We start from the raw sequence: 22764 nt of genomic DNA, 5'->3' as shown, positions 1-22764 counted from the left end.
CCAGTATGTATCTGGATATGGAAAAGATGAAGTTTAGGAGAAAAGTCAGGACTAGGGAGACAAATTTGTGAATTACACACTTGGAGGTCATAGTTAAAGCTCCCAGTATGTATATACATATTTGTATGTGTACACACACACACACACACACACACACACACACACACACAACCCTTAAGGCGAGAAGGCATGTTGAGAGAGAGGAGGCCAGAGTGTCAATATTGCCCACACTGAGGGAGATAAGGGGCCAACACCTCAGAGGAAAGAGATGGAGCAGGAGTAAAGCCACAGGGAGAGAGCTTGAAGGAGAAAGGAATGGTACATAGGAGGCCACTGAGCCTAAAGACTTCGGAAAGCTACAGGAATATACAGGAGAGTCAATGTTTTTTAGCAAAGGACCAAAGGAACCCTTGTTGTTGGACAAGTTGGGTTTGTTACTTATTGCAGGAAGGCGTGACATGGGGTCATAGGATGCCTCAGCAAGAGGTTTTTTGGTTTTGTTTTGTTTTTTTTTATTTGAGAGCATGACTAGGGGACAGGCAGAGACAAAATCGCAAGCAGGCTCTGCACTGACAGCGCAGAGCTGGACATGGGGCTTGAACTCACGAAACTGTGAGGTCATGATGTGAGCTGAAACCAAGAGTCAGACACTTAACTGACTAAGCCACCCAAGCACCTTAGCAAGAGATTTTTTTAATGTTTATTTTTTGAGAGAGCGTGAGCAGGATAGAGACAGAGAGAGAGAGGGAGACACAGAATCTGAAGCAAGCTCCAGGCTCCGAGCTGTCAGCAGAGTCTGATGTGGGGCTCAAACTCATGAACCATGAGATCATGACCTGAGCTGAAGTCGGTTGTTTAACCAACTGAGCCACCCAGATGCCTCTCAGCAAGAGTTCTAATGGAGAACCCATTATAGGATATGGACTTCCATTGGGTAACTCTGGGGAAAGTATCAGAAAGCAGAGGTTGATTCTAGGTTGGTATCGTCAGAAAGAAGGGGGCAATCTTCTGATTTGATACTACAATACATGTTTTTAGGGAGGTAGCTCCACACATACAAACACACCAATTACTAGTAATTGGTAAAGAAGTAGCAACAGCTAATTCAGCAAAAGGGGGATGTGTGGTATTTCGTGCTGCATAGTGATCTTGACTAAAGTGAGTGTTCTATGAAATTTTATGTTCAACAGGGGAAGGATTTAGATGAGAGCATCAGATTTTTTTTCAGACATCATAGGTATGATAGATTGATCAATAGATAGATCTCTATTATGATAGAGAAGAGAAAGGGGAAGTAGAGTTAAGGGAACAATGGGACAGACAGGTTTAAAATTCTACAAATATTTGTTATGCTCCTTCTATAAGCCAGGCCTCAAAGCAAATAGAAGCTTTGGGTCACAAAAGAAGCAGACACCTTCCACTCAAAACCAGAAGCTCCAGTTGAGGAGTAGGGAAGAAGGAGAGGAGGCACAAAGTGCTTTGAAGCCTAAAAGTTCTGCGCCTTTGGCCTTTGGTCTCTGGCTCTGTGAATGGCCATCTGCTGCCAATGAGGCTCATCTAATGTGTACACATTAGAAGTACATTAAACGTGTACACATCCTCTTTGTTGTCCTCAGACAAACATGGGCTTTTCTTCCTAAATGTAGCCCTGTCCATTCACCAAGTTTGCCTATTATGGGGAGGGAAAACTGACAAGTGAACAGTGTAGTCAGAGCTGTGATAGGGAAAGCACTAGGAGCTATGGAGCAAACCACGGGCATGAGCAACCCACACTGAGGGGTCCAAGGAGGCTTTGGACTTGAGAACTTTCCTTTTGTCTCTGCATCATAAGTTTCTCTTTCTTTATTGGATAAGAACCATTAACATACACAATTCGGGTACCTTAACTCCCATTGAACCCAAATCCTTCCTTGACCTTGTATCCTCTCTTGCTTTATTATTTTGCATCTATTTCTAGAAAAACCTTAAAAGAATTGTCTGGACATTCTGTCTCCTCCCTCAGTTCTCAGGCATTCATCCATATTATGGAAACTGCCCTAGTGAAGGTCATTAATGACTACATGGTATGAAATGATGGTATAAAATGGTTAATACTGCTAACTGGTAATTCTCAAGCTTCATCATGTATGACCTCTCACCAGTATTTGACATTTGGTCAACCCTTTCTTTTCTCGAGATTTCTTCACTTGCCTTCTGGTATACCCATTCCCTCTTGGTTCTCTATCTCCTTCACTGACACCTTCTTCTCAGCTCCCTTGGTGGTCTTACTTGGAGTGTCCTAAAGCTCATTGCTTGGCCTTTTCTTATCTCTCTGCATTTTCTTGGTAGATGACCTGATCTAGTTCCATGGCTTTAAATACTATCTCTAGGCTGACTCCTACAGCCAACTTCTTACCCCACAACTCTACCTAGATGTCTGATAGGTATTGTCAGCTTAATGTGGCCAAACAAAACAATTTCCTCCTCCAAACTTGCTTCTTTTCCAGCGCAGCCCATCTCATTGAATGGATTACCATTCATTCAATTACTCAAAGCCAAGATTTGCAGTCATCCTTGACTTCACTCCTTAAGTGAAAGTCCTTATAATGGCTTGCAAGGCTTTATAAGATTTGCTCTGTTCCACACTGGCTTTCTATCAGTTCCTCAAAAAAAGCATCAGTTTGCTCTACCTAAAAAAACTCTCTCCACCTCCTCTCCTCCCATGGTTCACCTTCCCTCTTCAGTTCTGTGCTCAATTCTCACTTTATCAGAGGTGCTTTCTCTGATTCTATCAATCCCTATCCTCTGGTCCTTTCATATTCTTCATATTGTTATCCAACATTATGTCATATTTTTCATTTATATGAATATATAAACTAACAAATGTATATTTATACAAATACATAATTTATATATTTATATATACAAATACACATTTTATATGTCTACATATAGATACAGGTATATAGATATATTTGTGAGTGTGTATGTATGTCCATCTTCCCCACTAAAATAGCTCCACTAGGGTAGGAACTTTGTATTGTTCATCTGTGTGTCCAAATAGCACTAGGGTAGAACCTAGATCATGGCATTTGTTGAGTGGGGAGAATATGGCATGAGGTGATGGGCATGATGATTGGAGCACTACATCAAAGGGACTGGAGATGATATTGGAAAGCAGTTGAGGTTGGGATGTAGGTCCTTCAGAGGTGATAGGACTTTACAATAGAGATATATGTCTGGGCAAAGTATTATTTTTAAGAAAGTTACCTAGAGAGAGTGGTGGTTCAACACCCAGCTTTGTGGGTGTGTTTAAAGGAGACTAGCCTGAATCTCAGATGAAGAGGAAGGGACTGGATGAAAAGGGGCTATAGATTTCTGTGGATAGGATGGGACTTTTGGGTAGAGTTGAGCATCCTGGTAGGTAAGAAGCTCCTTCCAAAGGCAGAGGTGAAAGGGGTTAGTCAGGACTCAGAGATCAGGTTAAAGTACTGAAAAGGGATTAGATCCAACAAATTGCTCCTAACGAAGGAGTGAATTCAAAGGATGAGAATGAGTCCAGGAGTCCACCTTGTCAAAGGCATAAGGTAAAGGGTGGCATTAGATAGATCTGATGGATATACTATCTGTATACGCCCTTATCAGGAAGACAGTGAAGACACTGCCAGGCAAGGGGTTATTGGGATAGCTAACTATGTCAGAAAAGGATGGTGTTGAAAGTAGAGACTAACTATAGATGGGGTGTCAAAATACCAGTTGACCACTTACGAAGAGTCTTGAAGTCAATAGGACACAGGGTGGTACTCAGCTTCATAGCTTTATAGGAGCAAAAGCTAAAAAGTGTGAGTGAACTCACACTGTATCAGGTTGGGGAGGAATTCAGTGGCTTTCAACCATCAAGTTTATTCCTCACTCATGCTACGTGTTTATTACGGATGGGCCACACTTATGCTTCGTATCATCTTCATTCCAGGATCAGGTTGACAAAGTGCCCCAATCTGGAATATGGTAGTGTCTTGCGGCAAAGGGAAAGCAAGACAGTGTTTTTTTAAAGCTAGCTCTTAATTAAATCTCCTTGGATGTCTCATATGTCATTCTGTTTGTTGCTTCCACACGACTTCTGAAACAGAATGCTACGGGCACCAGTGACAGTCACAACAAAGTTTATTGCAATAAGAGGCAAGGCCAACCGATCGGGACAGACACTCTTGACCAGAGTGCAGTCTCGAACAGCTGGGGTACAGAGTTTTTATAGCTGACCACATTGTCTTATCATCACCTGGGAACAGAACAAAGAAATAGTTCCCAGATGGGGGTGGAAACAGTTCAGACATGCCCTTGCCCCAATCCAAACACTAATCCAGTTGATTTTCCTTGAACTTTTGTTCCCTTGATTGATAGGACAAGGCTATTATCTCTTAATCTGCAGTGTTAACACAAAGCTGTTATTTCTTAAGGCTACAGGTTAGCCCTACAATACAATTTAACCCTTACACTGTTCACATTCCATTAGCCAAAGCAAGTCACATGCCACTCTTGTGTTCAGGAAGAGGAAGTGAATAATTATGAACAATTACACAATCTACCACAGATGCCATTGGGTTTGGCAATTGGGAAAGCCAGATCGGTGACCTTTGAAAAGAGTTTAATTGGAGAATTGGGTTCTAATAAGTAATAATAATAATAGCTATAATTTACTGATTACTTGCTATAGTTCACATACTGTGGCGAGGGCTTTATATTTATTATCTCATTTTAATTCTCCTTATGAACTCCTCCTCAATTTGTATGTTGAAACCTAACCCCCAATGGGCTGGTATTAGGAGGTGGGGCCTTTGGGAGATAATTGGGTTGAGAGGGTGGAGCGCTCATGATAGGATTAGTGCTTTATAACAAGAGACAGGAGAGAGCTTGTTTGTGTCCTTCCTTTCTTTCTCTCTCTCACACACCCACCCTCCACCCCCAACCTTGTGAGGACACAGCAAAAAGGCAGCCATCAGCAAACCAGGAAGCAGGTTCTCACCAGATACCACACCTGCTGATACCTTGAGCTTGCACTTTCCTCCAGAACTTGGAGAAATAAATGTTTGTTGTTTAAGCCAGTCACCCAGTCTGTGGTAATTTGTTATAGCCACCCAAACTGACTAAGACAATCCTTCCATCGCAAATGAGGATTAGAGAGATCAAGTGTTGGCTCAAGATTAGAGAGATCAAGTGTTGGCTTCCATCGCAAATGAGGATTAGAGAGATCAAGTGTTGGCTCATAAGACTTCATAAGATTGGCTCAAGGTCATAGGACTAGTAAATGATGGAGCAGAGATTCAGGCCAGTTCTATCTGGCTCCAAGGCCAGTATTTTAATCCCTGCAGAGTAAAAGTTACTAGATGGAGGCAATAGCATATGTTTTCTTTTTGGAGAAATTTTGTGAGCATGAGGAATGTAGGGTAGCAGAATATGCTCCACAAAATATGCCCCTTAGGCATAAAGATTATTTTGAACTTACGATAATTGAGAAGCAGATATTAGAAAGCTTTATACCCTCCCTTCTATTAGCCTAAAAGTAGAAAATAAATTATAAAGGTGTTCTCAAAAAAAAAAAAGTATCCTCCCTACTCTCTCTACCAAGAAGGACAAATTTAGTCACTGGAGACAACTTTATTTTTTTAAGGACTTTATTTCTTAAATATCTCTTTATTTTTGAGAGAGACGGTGGGGGGGTGGGGGGTGGGGTGGGGGAGGGACAGAGAATCCGAAATGGGCTCTATGCTGCCAGCAGAGCCCGATGTGGGGCTTGAACTCACGAACCGTGAGACTGCAACCTGAGCTGAAGTTGGAGCACTTAATCAACTGAGCCACCCAGGTGCCCCAAGGATTTCATTTTTAAGTAATCTCTATACCCAATATGGGGCCTGAAGCTACAACCCTGAGATCAAGAGATACATGCTCTACTGACTGAGCCAGTCAGTTCTTTTGTTATTGTTCTTTTGTTAGAATGCTAAATAAACTCAAGTTCTATCCACCCCTTTGAGTTACTCATCTCCAGGTATTCCCATGTGTATGTGTGATGCTCATTAATAAACTGGTTTGTCTTTCTTTTGTTAATTTATCTTTTATTAGTCTAATTACAGGGCCCCTGCTGGAAAACTTACAATGAGGTAGGGGAAAAAAGACTATTCCTCCTTTATGGGATGAGTGTTTGAGAAGGAAGCAGGGACCTGGGAAGATATTTACAGGGTTGGGTAGGCTAAGAAGGCTGAGGGAAAAGGCTCTAATGGAGCAGAAAGAGTTAATGCTAGGGAAATCCAGGACAGGTGATAAGCAAAATACTTACTTTAGCTTTGGGTTGTGTGGATGTGAACTAATTTGCTTTTCTAAGCTAAATTTGCTAATTTGGCTATTTTGAGAATTTAGGTATCTATTTCATGTGTTGAGATAGAGTAACAGGTGAGGGGAGTTGAAAGGCAATTATTATTTGATGGTAGAATGAAGGAAACTTATTTGTCTTCAGTTTTCCTCTCCCAAGCAATTGCATAATGTGAAAAATTAAGTTGTAAAATTAAACTGCTACATAAAAAAGAATAAAGTTCTGATATATGCTACAACATGGATGTTCCTTGAAAACATTATATTAAGTGAAATAAGGCAGACAGTAAGAGACAAATATTGTATGATTCTACTTGTATAAAATATGTAGAATTAGGGCAAATTCATAGAGATGGAATGTAGATTAGGAATTACTGGGAGCTGGAGGGAGGAAGGAATGGCAGGTTATTGCTTCATGAGTACAAAGTTTCTGTTTGGGGTGATGAAAAATTTTTGAAACCGTAATGATGGTTGTACTAGATTATGAATGTAGTTAATGCCACCAAATTATATACTTTAAAATGGTTGAGGAGCACCTGGGTGGTTCAGTCGAGTGCTCAACTCTTGATTTCAGCTCAGGTCATGATCCCAGGGTCATGGGATTGAGCCCTGCATTGGGCTCCACACTCAGTTTAAGATTCTCTCTTTCTCTCCCTCTGCCCCCTCCCCCAATTGCACACTCTCTAAAAGAAAATAATAATTAAAAGCAAATAAAATGGTTGAAATGGCAAATTTTGTTATATGTCACAATTAAATAAAATAGTAAAAACATTAATTCACTATATTAGAATCCTGTGATTATACTGAGTTGGGGTTCGTGAGTTCAGGCCCCATGTTGGGCTTTGCACTGACAGCACAGAGTCTGCTTGTGATTCTCTCTCTACCTCTTCTCTGCCCCTACCCCACTTGCACTCTCTCCCTCAAAAGTAAACATTTGAAAAATTAAAAAAAAACAAAACAAAAATAAGTCACCATACTTCCCACCAAAGAGTATACAGGGTATTATATTCATTCATGAGGTAAGACATGAATTGCTATTATATTAGTGGCTTGGATCATTCTTCATAAAATCTGACACTAACCTGGAAGTACTGAGGCTGCCAATATGTAGGTGGTCTGAATTATTATAAAGATTTATTTAAACACCAGTGGTGGTGGGGCACCTGGGTGGCTCAGTTGGTTGAGCGTCCCACTTTGGCTGAGGTCATGGGTTTGTGGGTTCGAGCCCCCTGTTGGGCTCTGTGCTGATAGCTCAGAGCCTGGAGCCTGCTTCGGATTCTGTGTCTCCCTCTCTCTCTGCCCCTCCCCCACTTGTGTTCTGTCCCTCTCTCTCTCTCTCAAAAATAAACAAACATTAAAAAAAAAAGTTTAAACATCAATGGTGGAGGCTTCAAGTATATTACAAATAGCCATGTCTCTATTTTTCACTTGGTGCCTGCTCCTTCTCCCTATTACTCATTAGTTTTTGCTTTTTTTTTTAACCAATCTCTGACTTTACTGGGTTGTACTATTCCAGCAAAGTTACATTTCCTGAGGGCGTCAGATGAACATCAAGTGGGTTTATTAGAAAATCCTCTAGGATGAAACTAATTTCAAAAAGCCACACACAAATCACCTTTTGGCTTTATTTCCAAATTTTGAATACAAATTTATGTATTATCTCATTTAATCTTCACAACAGTCCAAAGCAAGTACCCCATTATGGTAGTACAATTATTATTCCCATTTCTCAGGTGAGAAAACTGAGGCACAGGTTAAGTATTTGACTAACCAGTACTAAGTAATTAAACACTAGATACAGAATAGTTGAGCACTGGCTTTGATGCCGCTTTAGGTTATAAGAGTGGAATGACAGCCACAGGAACTTCGACACACTCTAATACATAATAGGAGTGAAAGGCCACAGAAATTTGACACACTCTAATACAGTGATGGCTGTGGGTAACGTCAATTATCTTTTTCGTAGCTTTATTCCTACCTCTTTAAGTTGCTTCCGAATTCGAAATCCTTTTCTAGGGGTTTTCATAGGCGTGGATTTTAGAAGCCAGGCTCCACGTCCGTATTTGCCTTTGCTAGCTAACTATGCTGTGTTGAGCAAGTCATTTAGCTTCACTAAATGGAAAGGAAACTTACAAGTTTCCTCACTTGTAAGACAGCTGGAACTGGTGACTTAGGTGCTGGTGACTAGCGTTCGATGAAAAGTACAAAACACCTGGTAGATACTCAATAACTTGAAAGATCGCATTGCCACTTGGGTTAAACAGATTCCAGAGCATGCTGGAGGAAGATCTGGTAGCTTTAAACTTCTGCAAAGGAAAGATTTTCTTTTTTTAGCAATGGCTACTCTCAAGCCGCTTGTCTCATTCTCCGCCCCGCCCCCTAACCCCTAGTTGTTTTAGAAATCCAGGACGCCCCAGACGGCTGATTGCCCGCCCGCGGTACCCCGGTCGGCGCACGTGATGACGCATGCGCGTTCTCGGCTGCGGGGGCGCCGCGGTGCCTGCCGGGACTGAGCTCCTAGTAGCCTGATCAGGAAGTGGCGGGCGGAGTCCGGGGCCGAGTCGCGCCGCCTTAGCTGCAGCCGCCGCTGCCGCTGCCGCCAGTGCCGAGACCCCGGCCTGGCGGGGCTGCGCTGGGAGTGCGTACGGGCAGGCGGGGGCGCTGACGAGAAGCAGGAAGCGGTGGCCACGCGGGCGTGGGCGGCTGGTCGAGGTGGAGGCGCTGGGAGGCGGCGGCCGGTCGCGTGGGGTGGCCCTCCTCGCTCAGGTAGGGGCTGCAGCCGCCGGGTGAGGGAGCGGAGCCCCGGCCTGTTGTTCTTCAGGACCGCCTCCTCCCGAGCGGCGAGCTAGTGTTCCATCTCTCCGGAGGCTGGGGGCCGCGGTTCTCTGCGCGAAACACCAAACACAGTAACAACTTCTTGGGGGCATTGTCTTTTAGGCCGGAGGTCCATTGAGCAAACTTTTGGGTTGGAAAGAGAGGATATTGGCAGTCGAAGAGCTGATTGTGTCTCTTCTTAGCCTCCGACTTTAACAGCCGAGCGAAACGTGTGTGGAGTTTGGGGAACCACGGTGTCCAGCTAAAGGCTGTGATTTAGATGCATCTTCACGATTTTTTTTTTTTTTAAGCTGTCTGTTGGAGACTTGGTTTGTAAAGATTCCTAAACTTCAGTTATTACAGTTGTTGTCTGCAAAGTATAAAGACCTGTTCCAAATCAAAACGCTACGATACCTTTTCGTCCCACCCTACATTCCTGTCATTTAAGAGGTAGGCAGCCTCATTTCATACCTTGCTGACTGTTCTTAGCAGTATTCTTAGGTGCCAGGGGCCGCTCTGGGGCTTACGCAGGGAAAGAAGGAAAAGTGGAAAGGTTGAAGAAAAATCGAACGATACCGTGGAAAGAACGTGTGATTTCGAGCCAGAAGGTTCTGATTTAAGTTTTGGCTTCTCAGTGACCATCCATGGAGGAACACTTGATCCCCGAGTTGTGCTGATGATTTTTGTTGTTGTTTTACGGAAAATGGGCATGGTGATGTATCCTGTCTACTACCCAAGTCAGTGTATGTAAAGCAGGACAAATTGTTTGAGTAGTCTGAAAAAAAGGAGGAAAAGTTAGGTGGAGCATGCGATGGTGAGAAAGAGGACATTAAGTCTTTTGCTCTAGGTGCCATTGAATGGTACCCGTGTCACACAGGTCGCCTTTGTCTTAGAGGCCTTTACCAGCATTTCAGGTCTGGAGTAGGACGCATTTGATTTAGTAGGCAGGGCATTCATGTCCTGGCCTAGGTACTTACAGCTGTGTGACCTTAATTGTACCTCTTCACTTCAGATTTCACATTAAAATAAGGGGTAAAACTAACAGGTTTCGTCTCAAAGAGTTGTGAGGCTCAAATGCTGTAAAGATTTAGGGTTTTTGTGAACTGTAAGGCTTTCATTTAAGTGTGTTGAAATCATGATTAAAAGCCTGGCTTAATTACCTGTCTTTACAAGGTGAAATAAACATCTACACATATTTTCTGTTTTAGGCTTGTTGCCCCCACTTTATCACTTGCGATTTCTCCTTTTTTCTCCCACACTTTCCCTCCCCTCCTCTCCTCAGGACTGTCTCCCACCTTCCTCACCCTGGTATAATCATTTTTTTTCAGATCCAACCCAGAATAGTAACACTGAAATAACACATACTTGTATTGCTTTATTTAAAAAAAAAAAATGCTTTTCATGTCTCATTTTAAAGTTGGGCTAGATGTAGACAGTATTGGTAAGTGTCTTCATTTTGCCTATGATAAAATTGGATTTAGGTCTAGTGGATGGCCTAGGGTCATGTTGCAGTTTAGAGAGTAGTACTGAGAGAAGTCAGGTCCTTGGATTCCAGTGCCTGTGACTCTCACTCAAATAAAGTTTACTCTGATTATTTCTTATCAGTGCTTATTACATTTTTAACTTTTACCACTCTGAGTCACATTTTATCCATTGCTTTTTAAGTGAGGTGCTCAATCCTTTCATGTTCTTCAGCTTAAGCCGCGTGAAGGCAAGGGTTTATCTTCCAGAACCCTTCAAAGCTTGGGAGTTATGCAAACACAAGACAAGTACACAAAGATTGAGGTCACAAACACAAGACATTTAATAAAGGCCTGTGAAACCTGTAACGAGGCTAGAGCAATTTAAAGGTGTTTTTGTGTTCGTTATTCATATAACAAATATTTATTGAGCTGCTCTGTGCATGAAGGCTTTCAAAATTAAGATACAATCTTTTTCCTCCCAGACCTTCCTTCCCTACTTGTGAAGAATGCAGAAATCATTTTGTGTCAGTTTGTGTGCTTCCTAGACTCCATGGTGTTCTAGGAGAGTTCAAACAAGAGAGGAACTTTTTTTCTTTATAGAGGTATAATTGACACACAATGTTACATTAGCTTCGAATATACAGAATAGTGATTTGTACAACTCTGTGCCTTATGCTGTGCTCACCAGAAGTGTAGCTACCATCTGTCACCATACAGTGCTGTTATAGTACCATTGACTCTATTCCCTGTGCTAAACTTTTCATCCTGGTGATTTATTCTTTCCTTAACTGGAGGCCTCGATAGCCTACTCCCTTTCACCCATTTTGCCCATTTTCATATCCCCCATCAATCCCTCCTTTGGCAACCATCAGTTTATCCTGTGCTTATGGGTCTGAAGAGAGGAACTTTTTAAAATTTCAATTCCGGTGTAGTTAACGTACAATGTTACATTAGTTTCAGGTGTACAATATAATGATTCACCAGTTCCATATATTACTCCATGCTCATCAACATAAGTGTACCTTTGGGGCACCTGGGTGGCTCACGTGGTTGAGCATACGGCTCTTGATTTTGGCTCAGGACATGATCTCACAGTTTGGGGGTTTTGAGCCTCTCATGGAGCTCCGTGCTGACAACACGCAGAGCCTGCTGGGGATTCTCTCCCTCTCTGCCCCTCCCCTGCTCTTGCTTGCACGGTCTCTCAAAATAAATAAACTTAAAAAAAAAAAAAAAGTATACTGTTAATTCCCTTCTCTATTTTCCCCATCCCCTGCCCACCTCCCCTCTGGTAACCATCAATTTGTTCTCTATAGTTAAGACTCTTTTTTGGGTTGTCTTTTTTTTTTTTTTTTCCCTTTTTTTTTGTTTCTTAAATTCCACACATGAGTGAAATCATATGGTATTTGTCTTTCTTTGGCTGGCTTGTTTTACTTAGCATTATACTCTCTAGATCAATCTGTGTTGTTGCAAATGGCAAGATTTCATTATGGCTGAATAATATTCCATTGTGTACATACCTGTGTGTGTGTGTGTGTATATATATATATATATATATATATATATATATATATTATGTGTACCTCATCTTCTTTATCCATTCATCTTCTAATGGACACTTGGGCTGGTTCCATAATTTGACTTGTATAATGCTGCAATAAACATAGGGATGATATATCTTTTCAAATTAGAGTTTTCCTATTCTTTGGGTAAGTACCGAGTAGTGCAGTTACTGGATTGTAAAATAAGAGAAGAACATTTTATTTTTTATTTATTTAGAAAAAATTTTTTTGACAGATTGAGGTTTTTATTTTTTAATTCTTTTTATTATTATTTTTTTAATACTTATTTTTGAGAGAGGGTGAGCATGAGCCGGGGAGGGGCAGAGAGAGTGGGTGACAGGATCTGAAGAGGGCTTTGCAGTGATAGCAGAGAGCCCCATGCTGGGCTCGAACTTAGGAGCCATGAGATCATGATCTGAGCCAGAGTTGGCCACTTAACCGACTGAGCCACCCAGGTGCCCCTAAAAATTTTTTTTTAAAGTTTATTTATTTATTTTAAGAGACAGACCAAGAGTAGGGGAAGGGCAGGGAGAGAGGGACTCCCAAACAGGCTCCACAGAGCCCGACTTGAGGCTCAAACCCATGAATGGTGAGATCATGACCTGAGCTGAAACCCAAGAGTGGGCTGTTTAGCTGACTGAGCCACCCAGGTGCCTGAAGAGAGGAACATTTTAAAATACTTGTGGGGCACCTGGGTGGTTCAGTTAGTTAAGCAGCCCACTCTTGGTTTCAGCTCAGTCATGATCTCAAGGTTTGTGGGTTTGAGTCCTGTGTCGGGCTCTGTGCTGACAGCTGGAGCCTGCTTCCAGGTCTGTGTCTCCCTCTCTCTCCCCTGCTCATGCTGTCTCTCAAAAATAAACATTAAAAAAAACCAACAAAAAACAAAAACTTGTTGAATGATCTGTGGCTTCCCTGGCTGTACTAAAGTTGCTTAGGACTCTGAAGTTTTAGAACTGGGGAAAAAAACAAAAGAAGAGATCTAGTGCCACCTCCCTCTAAATCAGGAATTTTCTGTAGATATTTCTAACAAATTGTAATCAAGCCTTCTTATCACACAATGACATAGAGTTCACCAGGTCTTTTTTAATTTAATTTTTTAAATTTATTTTTTATTAGTATTATTTTTTTAATGTTTATATGAGAGCTAGTGTGGGGTGTGGAAAAGAGAGAGGGAGACAGAGAATCCCAGGCAGGCTCTGTGCTATCACCACAGAGCCTGATGTGGGGATTGAACTCATGAACTGTGAGATCATGATTTTAGCTGAAATCAAGTCAGATGCTTAATTGACTGAGCCACCCAGTGCCCCTTTTTTTAATTAAAAAAACAAATTTTTGGTTTGTTTGTTTTGTTTTGTTTTTTGAGAGAGTGAGAGGGAGCAGAGCAGTGGGGCAGGGGGGGGAGAGAAAAAGAGAGAGAGAGAAAGAATTTTAAGCAGGTTCCACGGTCAGCACGGGGCCTGACTCAGGTTGATCCCACAACTCTGGGATCATGACCTAAGCCGAAATCAAGAGTCCGATGTTCAACCCATTGAGCCACCCAGGCGCCCCAAGAATTCACCAGTTTTGAAAGACATCTTTTCATTTATAAGTAATTCTGATGATTTTTTCCCCCAATGAACCTATATCTGCTTCCTAACTTCTGCCGAGTAGTCTGATGTTTCTAGAGCAGTGTTGTCCGATAGAAATACAATGAGAGCTGCAAACATGAGCCACACATGTAGTTTAAAAATTTGTTTTTAAAACATGTTTATTTAGTTAGAGAGGGAGAGAGCGTGCCTATGTGTGCAGGGGAGGGGCAGAGAGAGAGGGAGAGAATCCCAAGCAGACTGCACGTGGTCAGTGCAAAGCTGGATGCAAGCTTGAACTCACCAACATCACAACTTGAGCCGAAACCAAGAGTTGGACACTTAACCAACTGAGCCACCCAGGTGGCCTGTAAAATGTTTTAATTAAAAAAAATCAGTTTTAATTTGTCTTTATTGAAGTATAATTGACATACAATGTTATATTAGTTTTAGGTATACAGCATTTTTTTTTTTAGGTTTTTATTTTGTTTTATTATTTGAGAGAGAACACAAGTGGGAAAGGGGAAGACAGAGATTCCCTGTCCCAAGCAGGCTCCGTGTTGCCAGCACAGAGCCTGATGTGGGGGGCTCAAACCCGTGAAAACTGTGAGATCATGACCTGAGGCGAAATCAAGAGTCGGATGATTGACTGAACCACCTGGGCACCCCTAGGTGTACAACATGTTGATTCAACAGTTACATACATTACTAAATGCTCTCTGTGATAGGTACAGCCACCGTTTGTCACCATGCAACATTATTGCATTATTATTGAGTATATTCCCTAATGCTGTACTTTTCATCTCCACGACATATTTATTTTATAACTGGAAGTTTGAAAAAAAAAATAACTGGAAGTTTATACTTTTTATTTTTATTTATTTTTAAGTTTATACTTTTTAATACCCTTTACCTATTTTGCCCATCCCCCCACCAACCTCTCCTCTGGCAACCACCAGCTTGTTCTCTGTATTTAAGAGTCTGTTCATTTGTTTTTTAGATGACAAGTGTAAATGAAATCATATAGTATTTACCTCTCTGCTTATTTTGCTTAGTATAATACCCTCTAGGTCCACCCTTGTCTCAGAGGGCAAGATCTCATTCTTTTTGTGGCTGATAGTCCATTGTGTGAGTATGTGTGTGTACACACATATATGTGTATGTACACATATATGTGTATGTATACATATATGTGTGTATACATATATATGTGTATACACACGAATGTATACATATATATGTGTCTACACATTACACATGCCACATTTATTTTCTTTGTCCATTTATCTGTTAATACAGTTGGGTTGCTTCCATATCTTGGCGATTATAAAGAATGCTGCCATAAACAGGGCTGCATTTATCTCTTTGATAGTGCTTTTGTTTTCTTTGGGTAAATACCAGGGAAATTATTGGATCATATAGTATATCTATTTTTAATTTTTTGGAACCTCTATACTGTTTTCCACAGTGGCTGTACCAGTTTGCATTCCCATTGGTGGTGCATGAGGGTTGCTTTTTCTCCACATCCTTGTCTGCACATGTTATTTCTTTTTTATAACAGCCATTCTGACTGGTGTGAGGAGATATCTTATTGTGGTTTTGATTTGCATTTCCTTGATGATTAGTAATATTAAGTATCTCTTCATGTGTCTGTTGGCCATTTGTATGTCATCTTTGAAAAACGTCTATTCAGATCCTCTACGCATTTTTAATTGAATTGTTAGTGGGGGTTTTTTTGGTGTGTGTGTGTGTGTGTGTGTGTGTGTGTGTGTGTGTGTGTGTGTGATATAACTTCTTTATTTTGGATATTAACCCGTTATCAGATATATCATTTGCAATTATCTTCTCCCATTCAGTAGGTTATCTTTTTGTTTTGTTGATGGTTTCCTTTGCTGTGCACAAGCTTTTTGTTTTGATGAAGTCCCAGTAGTTTATTTTGGCTTTTGTTTCCCTTGCCTGAGGCGACACATCTAGAAAAGTGTTGCTAAGGCCAGTGTCCAACAGATTACTGTCTGTATTTTTCTTTTAGGAGTTTTAAGGTTTCAGGTCTCACATTTGGTCTTTAATCCATTTTAGTTTATTTTTGTGTATGGTGTAAGAAGTGGTTCAGTTTCTTTTTTGCCTGTAGCTGTCTAGTTTTCCCAGCACCATTTGTTGAAGATTCTTTTTCCCATTGTATGTTCTTGCTTCCTTTGTCATGAATTCATTGACCAGTAAGGGTCGGTTTATTTTTGGCCTCTCTCTTCTGTTCTGTTGATCTATGTATCTCTTTTTGGGTCAGCACCATACTGTTTGATTACTGTAGCTTTGTAGTATATCCTGATACCTGGGATCATGATACCTCCAGTTTTTTGTGCTTCTTTTTCAAGATTTCTTTTGGCTATTCAGGGTTTTTTGTGGTTTCATACAAATTTTAGGATTATCTTATTCTAGTTTTGTGAAAAATGCTATTGGTATTTTGATTGGGATTGCATTGAATCTGAAAATTGCTTTGGGTAGTAAGGACATTTTAATGATGTTCTTCTAATCCATGAGCATGGAATATCTATTTGTTTCACCTTTAGTTTCTTTCATCAGTGTCCTTTAGTTTTCAGAGTGTATGTAGGTCTTTGATCTCCTTGGTTAAATTTATTCCTGAGTATTTAATTCTTTTTGGTGCAATTGTAAGTGGGATTGTTTTCTTAATTTCTCTTTCTCCTACTTTGTTATTAGTGTATAGGAACAGAACAGATTTCTGTACATTAATTTTGTATCCTGCAACTATACTGAATTCATTTACTAATTTTTTGGTGGAGTCTTTAGGGTTTTCTGTATATAGTATCATGTCTTCTGGAAATAATGACAGTTTCACATTTTCATTACAAGTTTGGATGCTTTTTATTTTTCTTGTCTGTTTGCTGTATCTAGAACTTCCACTGCTATATTGAATAAAACTGGTGAGAGTGGACATCCTTGTCTTATTCCTGATCTTGGAGAAAAAGCTCTCACTTTTTTTACCATGGAGTATGATGTGAGCTTTGAGTTTTTCATTTTGATCTTTATTATGTTATGTTGAGATATGTTCCCTCTAAACCCACTTCGTTGAGAGTTTTTATCCTGAACAGATTTTGTATTTTGTCAAATGCTTTTTCTGCATTTATTGAGATGATCATATGGTTGGGGGAAATTAGTTTTAATATTTTTTTTAACCTAGGATATCCAAAATATTATCACATCAACATGTGATAAAATATCTCCTCATGAGGTGTCTCGGCTTAGTAGGCTAAGTGTCCAACTCTTGATACCAGCTCAGGTCCTGATCTCACGGTTCATGAGATGGAGCCCTGTGTCAGGCTCTGTGCTGTCAGCGCAGATTCTCTCTCTCCCTGTCTCTATGCCCTTCCCCTGCGTGCTCTCTCTCTCTCTCAAAAAAATGAACTTAAAAAAAAAAATCTCATCAGTAGTTTTAAAAGTTCTTTTGTGCTAAATCTTTTAGATCTATTGTGTACGTTTCAACTCTAGCCCCATTTCATGTGTTCCATAGGCACATGTGACCAGTGGGTATCATATGGGACAGTGCAGTTCCTAGAGCTTTAGAGACTAATTCTATTTCTCTTTATTAGTGCCTAGCACAGTGCCTGGCACTAACTGAAGATTGTTAAGTGAATCACTAAGTGAATTAAAACAAGTGCTGGAGAACTTATAATAAAAGGTAGTTTTGTTTGGAAGTAATTCTTCTTGGGACCTATGGATTTGGCCTATAGGTTTGAGTGATTAGAATCTGTATTGAAGATTTTTACTTATATCTTTGCAGAAATATGGATCCAAGCCTGTTGAGAGAACGAGAGCTGTTCAAAAAACGAGCTCTTTCCACTCCTGTAGTAGAAAAACGTTCAGTATCTTCTGAGTCATCATCATCATCATCAAAGAAGAAGAAAGCAAAGCTAGAACATGGAGGATCATCAGGCTCTAAACAAAATTCTGGTCAGTAAAAAATTGACTGTTTAGGACTGTTTTTATTTTTCAGGAAACCATTTATTTAATCATGGCAAGTTCATTTTTTATAAAGTTTTTTTTTTTTTTTTTTTTTTTGAGGGAGTGTGTGCATGCACTTGCTTGCTGGGGACAATGAGGCAGAGAGAGAGAGAGAGAGAGAGAATGAATGAATGAATGAGAGAGAGAATGAATGAGAGACAGAATGAATGAGAGACAGAATGAATCCCAAGCATGAACCATGAGATCATGACCTGGGTTGAAATCAAGAGTTGGACACTTAACTGACTGAGCCACTCAGGCACCCTAGCAAGTTCATTTTTTAGTTCAACATTATACAGTGATAAGAGAGTATATTGCTTTTAAGATGTTAATCATCTTGTGTTGTAGTTAGAATTTAGGTTATTATCTTTTCAGAGAATAACTTTGTTGAAGTTTATATACCATATAGTTCACTCATTTTAAATGTACAATTCAAATATTTTTAGTAAATTTAGAGAATTGTGCAACTATTGATATAATTCAATTTTAGAACATTTCCATCACCCCAAAAAGATGCTTTGTGCCCATTCTCTTCTTGTTCCCACCCTAGCCCCAGATAACCAATAGCTTTCTTTCTCTATGTATTTGCTTTTTCTGGATGTTTCACATAAATGGAATTGTACAGTAAGTGGCCTGTAGTGTGTGGCTTCTTCTACTTAGCATTTATTGAGATGATCATGTTCTTTTTGTTTATGCTATTAACATGGCATATTATATTTATTTTTCAGATAAAATCAGCCTTGTATTCTTGGAATAAATCCTTCTTGGTTGGTGTATAATCTTTTTTATTTGTTGTGGCATTCAATTTGCTGATATTTTATCCAGTATTCATCTATCTGTAGCATGTATCAGTACTTCATTCCGTTTTATTGCTGAAGAGTAATCCACTGTATGGGTATACTACAGTTTGTTTATCCATTCATGAGTTAGTGGACATTTGGATTATTTCCATTTATTGGCTATTATGAATAGTTCTGCTGTGAACGTTGATGTACAAGCTTTTGTGTGGACTTGTTTTTGGTTTCGTTTTTTTTCTTGGATAGAGGACCTAAGAGCAGAACTTCTGAGTCATGTGGCAATTTTATGCTTTAACTTTTTAAGAAGTTACTAAAATGGCTGTACCATTTTCCATTCTTAGCCATCAATGCATGAGGGTTCTATTTTTTTATTCTTGTTAAGACTTATTTCTTGTCTTTTTTATTATAGCCATTCTAGTGGTTATAAAATGGTATCATTGTGGTTTTAATATGCAGTTCCCTAATGACTAATGATGTTGAGCATCATTTCATTTGCTTTTTGGCCTGTTCATGGGTCATCTTGGGACAAATGTCTATTCATATTTTTTTGCCCATTTTTCATTGTTTTCTTCCTATTGATTTGTAAGAGTTCCTTATAGATTCTGAATACAGTTTCTTGATCCAGTATCACTTGCATTCTTGGTGTCATATGTAGGAAATCTTTGCCTAACCCAAGGTCGTGAAAATTTACTCTTATGTTTTCTTGTAAGAGTTTTATAGTTTTAGCTCTTATATTTAGGTCTGTGATATGTTTGAGTTGATTTTTTTGTGTATGGTTTAACATAAGGGTCTAACTTCATCTTTTTGTGTGTGGTTATTCAGTTGTCCCCATGCCATTTCTTGAAAAGACTGTCTTTTCCCACTGATTTGCATTGGCCTGCTTGTTGGTTATCAGTTGACTATGAATGAATTTATTTCTAGAATCTCAGTTTGGTTCCATTGATTCTATGTCTATCCTTAATTCCATACTCTCTTGAGTGCTGTAGCATCAGAATAGGGAAAGTGGAAGTCTTCACTTTTGTTCTTCTTTTTCCAAGATTGTTTTGTTTTTTCCTGGATTCTTTGCATTCAAATAAAATTTAAGAACACCTTGTCCATTCCTATCTGTAAAAGAGCCAGTTGTGATTTTTATAGGGATTGTATTGAATCTGTAAGTCAATTTGGGGAGAATTGGTATCTTAACAATATTAAGTCTTCCAGTCAATGAACATGGATATCTTTTCATCAGTATAGGTTTTTTATGTCTTCTGGCTATGTTTTGTAGGGGTTTTTTTTTTTTTTTTTTCATTTTTTTTTCATGTTTATTTTTGAGAGAGAGACAGAGTGCAAGTGGGGGAGGGGCAGAGAGAGAGAGAAAGAGAGAGGGGGAGACACAGAATCCTAAGCAGGCTCCAGCCTCTGGACTGTCAGCACAGATCCTAATGAGGGCCTCAAACTCATGAACCGTGAGATCATGACCTAAGCCAAAGTCAGATACTTAATCGACTGAGCCACCCAGGCGCCCCTGTAGCTTTTAATGTATAAGTCTTATATGTATTTTGTTAAATTTATTCCTAAGTATTTTATTCTTTTTGATATTACTGTGAGTGAAATTGTTAATTTGATTTTTTAGATTGTTCATTCCTAGTAAATAGAAGTACAGTAGATTTTTGCACTTTGATCTTCTGCAACCTTGCTGAACTTGTTCATTATTTATAGTTTTTTTGTGTGAATTCCATAGGTTTTTTTACTTGAAAGATTATGTCATCTGTAAATAAGGACAGGTTTATTTGTTCTTTCCAATGTGAATGCCTTTTCTTCCTTCTTTCCTCCTTTCCTCTCTCCGCCCCTCCCTCCTTTCCTCTCTCCGCCCCTCCCTCCTTTCCTCTCTCCGCCCCTCCCTCCTTTCCTCTCTCCCCCTCCCTCCTTTCCTCTCTCCCCCTCCCTCCTTTCCTCTCTCCGCCCCTCCCTCCTTTCCTCTCTCCCCCTCCCTCCTTTCCTCTCTCCCCCTCCCTCCTTTCCTCTCTCCCCCTCCCTCCTTTCCTCTTACCCCCTCTGAGCTGGCTAATAGGATGTTGAATACAGGTAGTGAGAGTGAACAGCTTTGCCTTGTTCCTGATCTTAGGGGAAAAGCATTCAATCTTCCATCATTATGTATAATCTTAGCTGCCTGGATTTTGTAGATGCCCATTATCAGGTTGAAGTTTCCCTCTACTTCTAGCTTGTTGAGAGTTTTTTTTTTTATTTTATTATTATTATTTTTTAAGTTTATTTATTTGAGAGACAGAGATAGCATGAATGGGGGAAGGGCAGAGAGAGAATCCCAGACAGACTGCACACTGTCAGCCCAGAGCCTGATGCAGGGCTCGATCTCGTGAACCGTGAGATCATGACCTGAGCTGAAACCAAGAGTTGGACGCTCAACTGACTGAGCCACCCAGGTGCCCCAGTTTGTTGAGAGTTTTTAATCTTAAATGAGTTTTGGATGTTATCAAGTGCTTTTTCTACATCTGCTAAGAAGATCATGCTTTTCTTTATTAATATTATATTAATTGATTTTCAGATGTTAAACCAACCTGGCATTCTTAGAAAAAATCCTACTGTTGGTAGGAATGCAAACTGGTACAGCCACTCTGGAAAGCAGTGTGGGGGTTCCTCAAAAAATTAAAAATAGAGTTACCCTACAACCCAGCAATAGTACTACTAGGAATTGTCCAGAGGATACAGGAGTGCTGATTCATAGGGACTCATGTACCCCAATATTATAGCAGTGCTGCCAACAATAGCCAAATTGTGGAAAGAGCACAAATGTCTGTCAACTGATGAATGGATAAAGAAGATGTGGCGTATATATACAACAGAATACTACTTGGCAAAGAAAAAGAATAAAATCTTGCCATTTGCGACAATGTGGATAGAACTGGAGGGTATTATGCTAAGTGAAGTAAGTCAGTCAGAGAAGACAGATAATCATGTTTTCACTCATGTGGAATTTGAGAAACTTAAAACCATGGGGGAAGGGAAGGGGGAAAATAGTTATAAACAGAAGGAGGCAAACCATAAGTCTCTCTTAAATACAGAGAACAAGTTGAAGGCTGATGGGGGACGGGGGAGGGGAAAATGGGTTGAGGTCATTGAGGAGGGCACTTGTTGGGATGAGCACTGGGTATTGTATGTAAGCAGTGAATCATGGGAATCTACTCCCGAAGCCAAGAGTACCCTGTATCCTGTATACACTGTATGTTAGTTAACTTGACTATATATATGTGTGTGTGTGTGTATATATATGTGTGTGTATATATATATATATATATGTATATAAATCCTATTGGTCATGATGTATATAATCTTTTTTGTTGTGGAATTCAGATAGCTAATATTTTTGTACTGGAGTTTTATGTTTATATTCATGAGGGTATAGTCTGTAGTTTTCTTGGATGCCTGTGAGGGTATTTGTGGCCTCATAAAAGATTGGTGAAGTGTTCTTTTTTCCACTGTTTCTGGAAGGGTTTGTGAAGGTTTGATATAATTTTCCCTTTAAATGTTGGATAGAATTCACTAGCAAAGGCATTTGGGCCTGAGCTTTCCTTTGTGAGAAGCTCTCGTAGAAATTCTTCTTATAGATCTATTCAGATTATCTGTTACCTTCTTGAGTTAATTTTGGTGCCTTGCATCTTTTTAGGAGTTTGTCCATTTCATTATCTACATTGTCTAAAGTTTTTCGGAAGTATTTCCTTGTAAGCCTTTGACTTTTGTAAGGTCATTAGTGATATCCCTCCCCTCTTTCATTGTTTTTTTTTTTTTTTCTTAGAGTGTGAGAGTGGGGTGGGGGGGGGGAGGGCGGGGGGGGGGAGCAGGGGGAGAGAGGGAGAGAGTGAGAGTCAGTCCCCAGCAGCTCCACACTGAGCGAGGAGCCCAAAGCAGGGCTTGATCCCAGGACCCTAGGATCATGACCCCAGCTGGAATCAAGAGTTAGCTGCTCAACCAACTGAGCTACCCAGGCAGCCTTTCCCTCTTTCATTTCTGATTTTAGGAATTTATGTTTTATTTTGTTGATCTTTTCAAAAAAATCAACTTTTGATTTAATTGATTTTTCTCTTGTGTTTTTCTGTTTTTTATTTTATTTCTATTTCACCATTTTTTTCCTGCTTATTTTGGGTTTAGTTTAGTCTTAGACTGTTACCTTTTAAACAAGGTCAGTCCAGCTTAATTCACAACTAATTATTTACCT

General features: G+C 39.9%; 1 protein-coding gene across 3 annotated transcripts in view; it reads left to right on the top strand.

The window, feature by feature from the left end:
* The first annotated feature begins 8886 nt into the window (after positions 1-8886).
* The window catches only part of GTF2E2 (general transcription factor IIE subunit 2), a 78869-nt gene continuing 64991 nt past the window's right edge, over positions 8887-22764 (top strand). The window contains exons 1-2 of one of the 3 annotated variants that reach the window (XM_042983134.1): positions 8887-9108; positions 17537-17706. In XM_042983134.1, the coding sequence (XP_042839068.1) occupies positions 17541-17706 (166 nt within the window). In that variant the 5' untranslated portion in view covers positions 8887-9108; positions 17537-17540. Of the gene's footprint in view, positions 9109-17325; positions 17435-17536; positions 17707-22764 lie in introns of those variants that run through there. The other 2 variants (XM_042983135.1, XM_042983133.1) reach the window with 2 other exon arrangements.

This window comes from Panthera tigris, chromosome B1 (genome assembly GCF_018350195.1).
Source record: "Panthera tigris isolate Pti1 chromosome B1, P.tigris_Pti1_mat1.1, whole genome shotgun sequence".
Lineage (NCBI taxonomy): Eukaryota > Metazoa > Chordata > Mammalia > Carnivora > Felidae > Panthera > Panthera tigris.
Note: the sequence above shows the minus strand (reverse complement) of the source record. Positions and strands in the feature narration are given on the sequence as shown.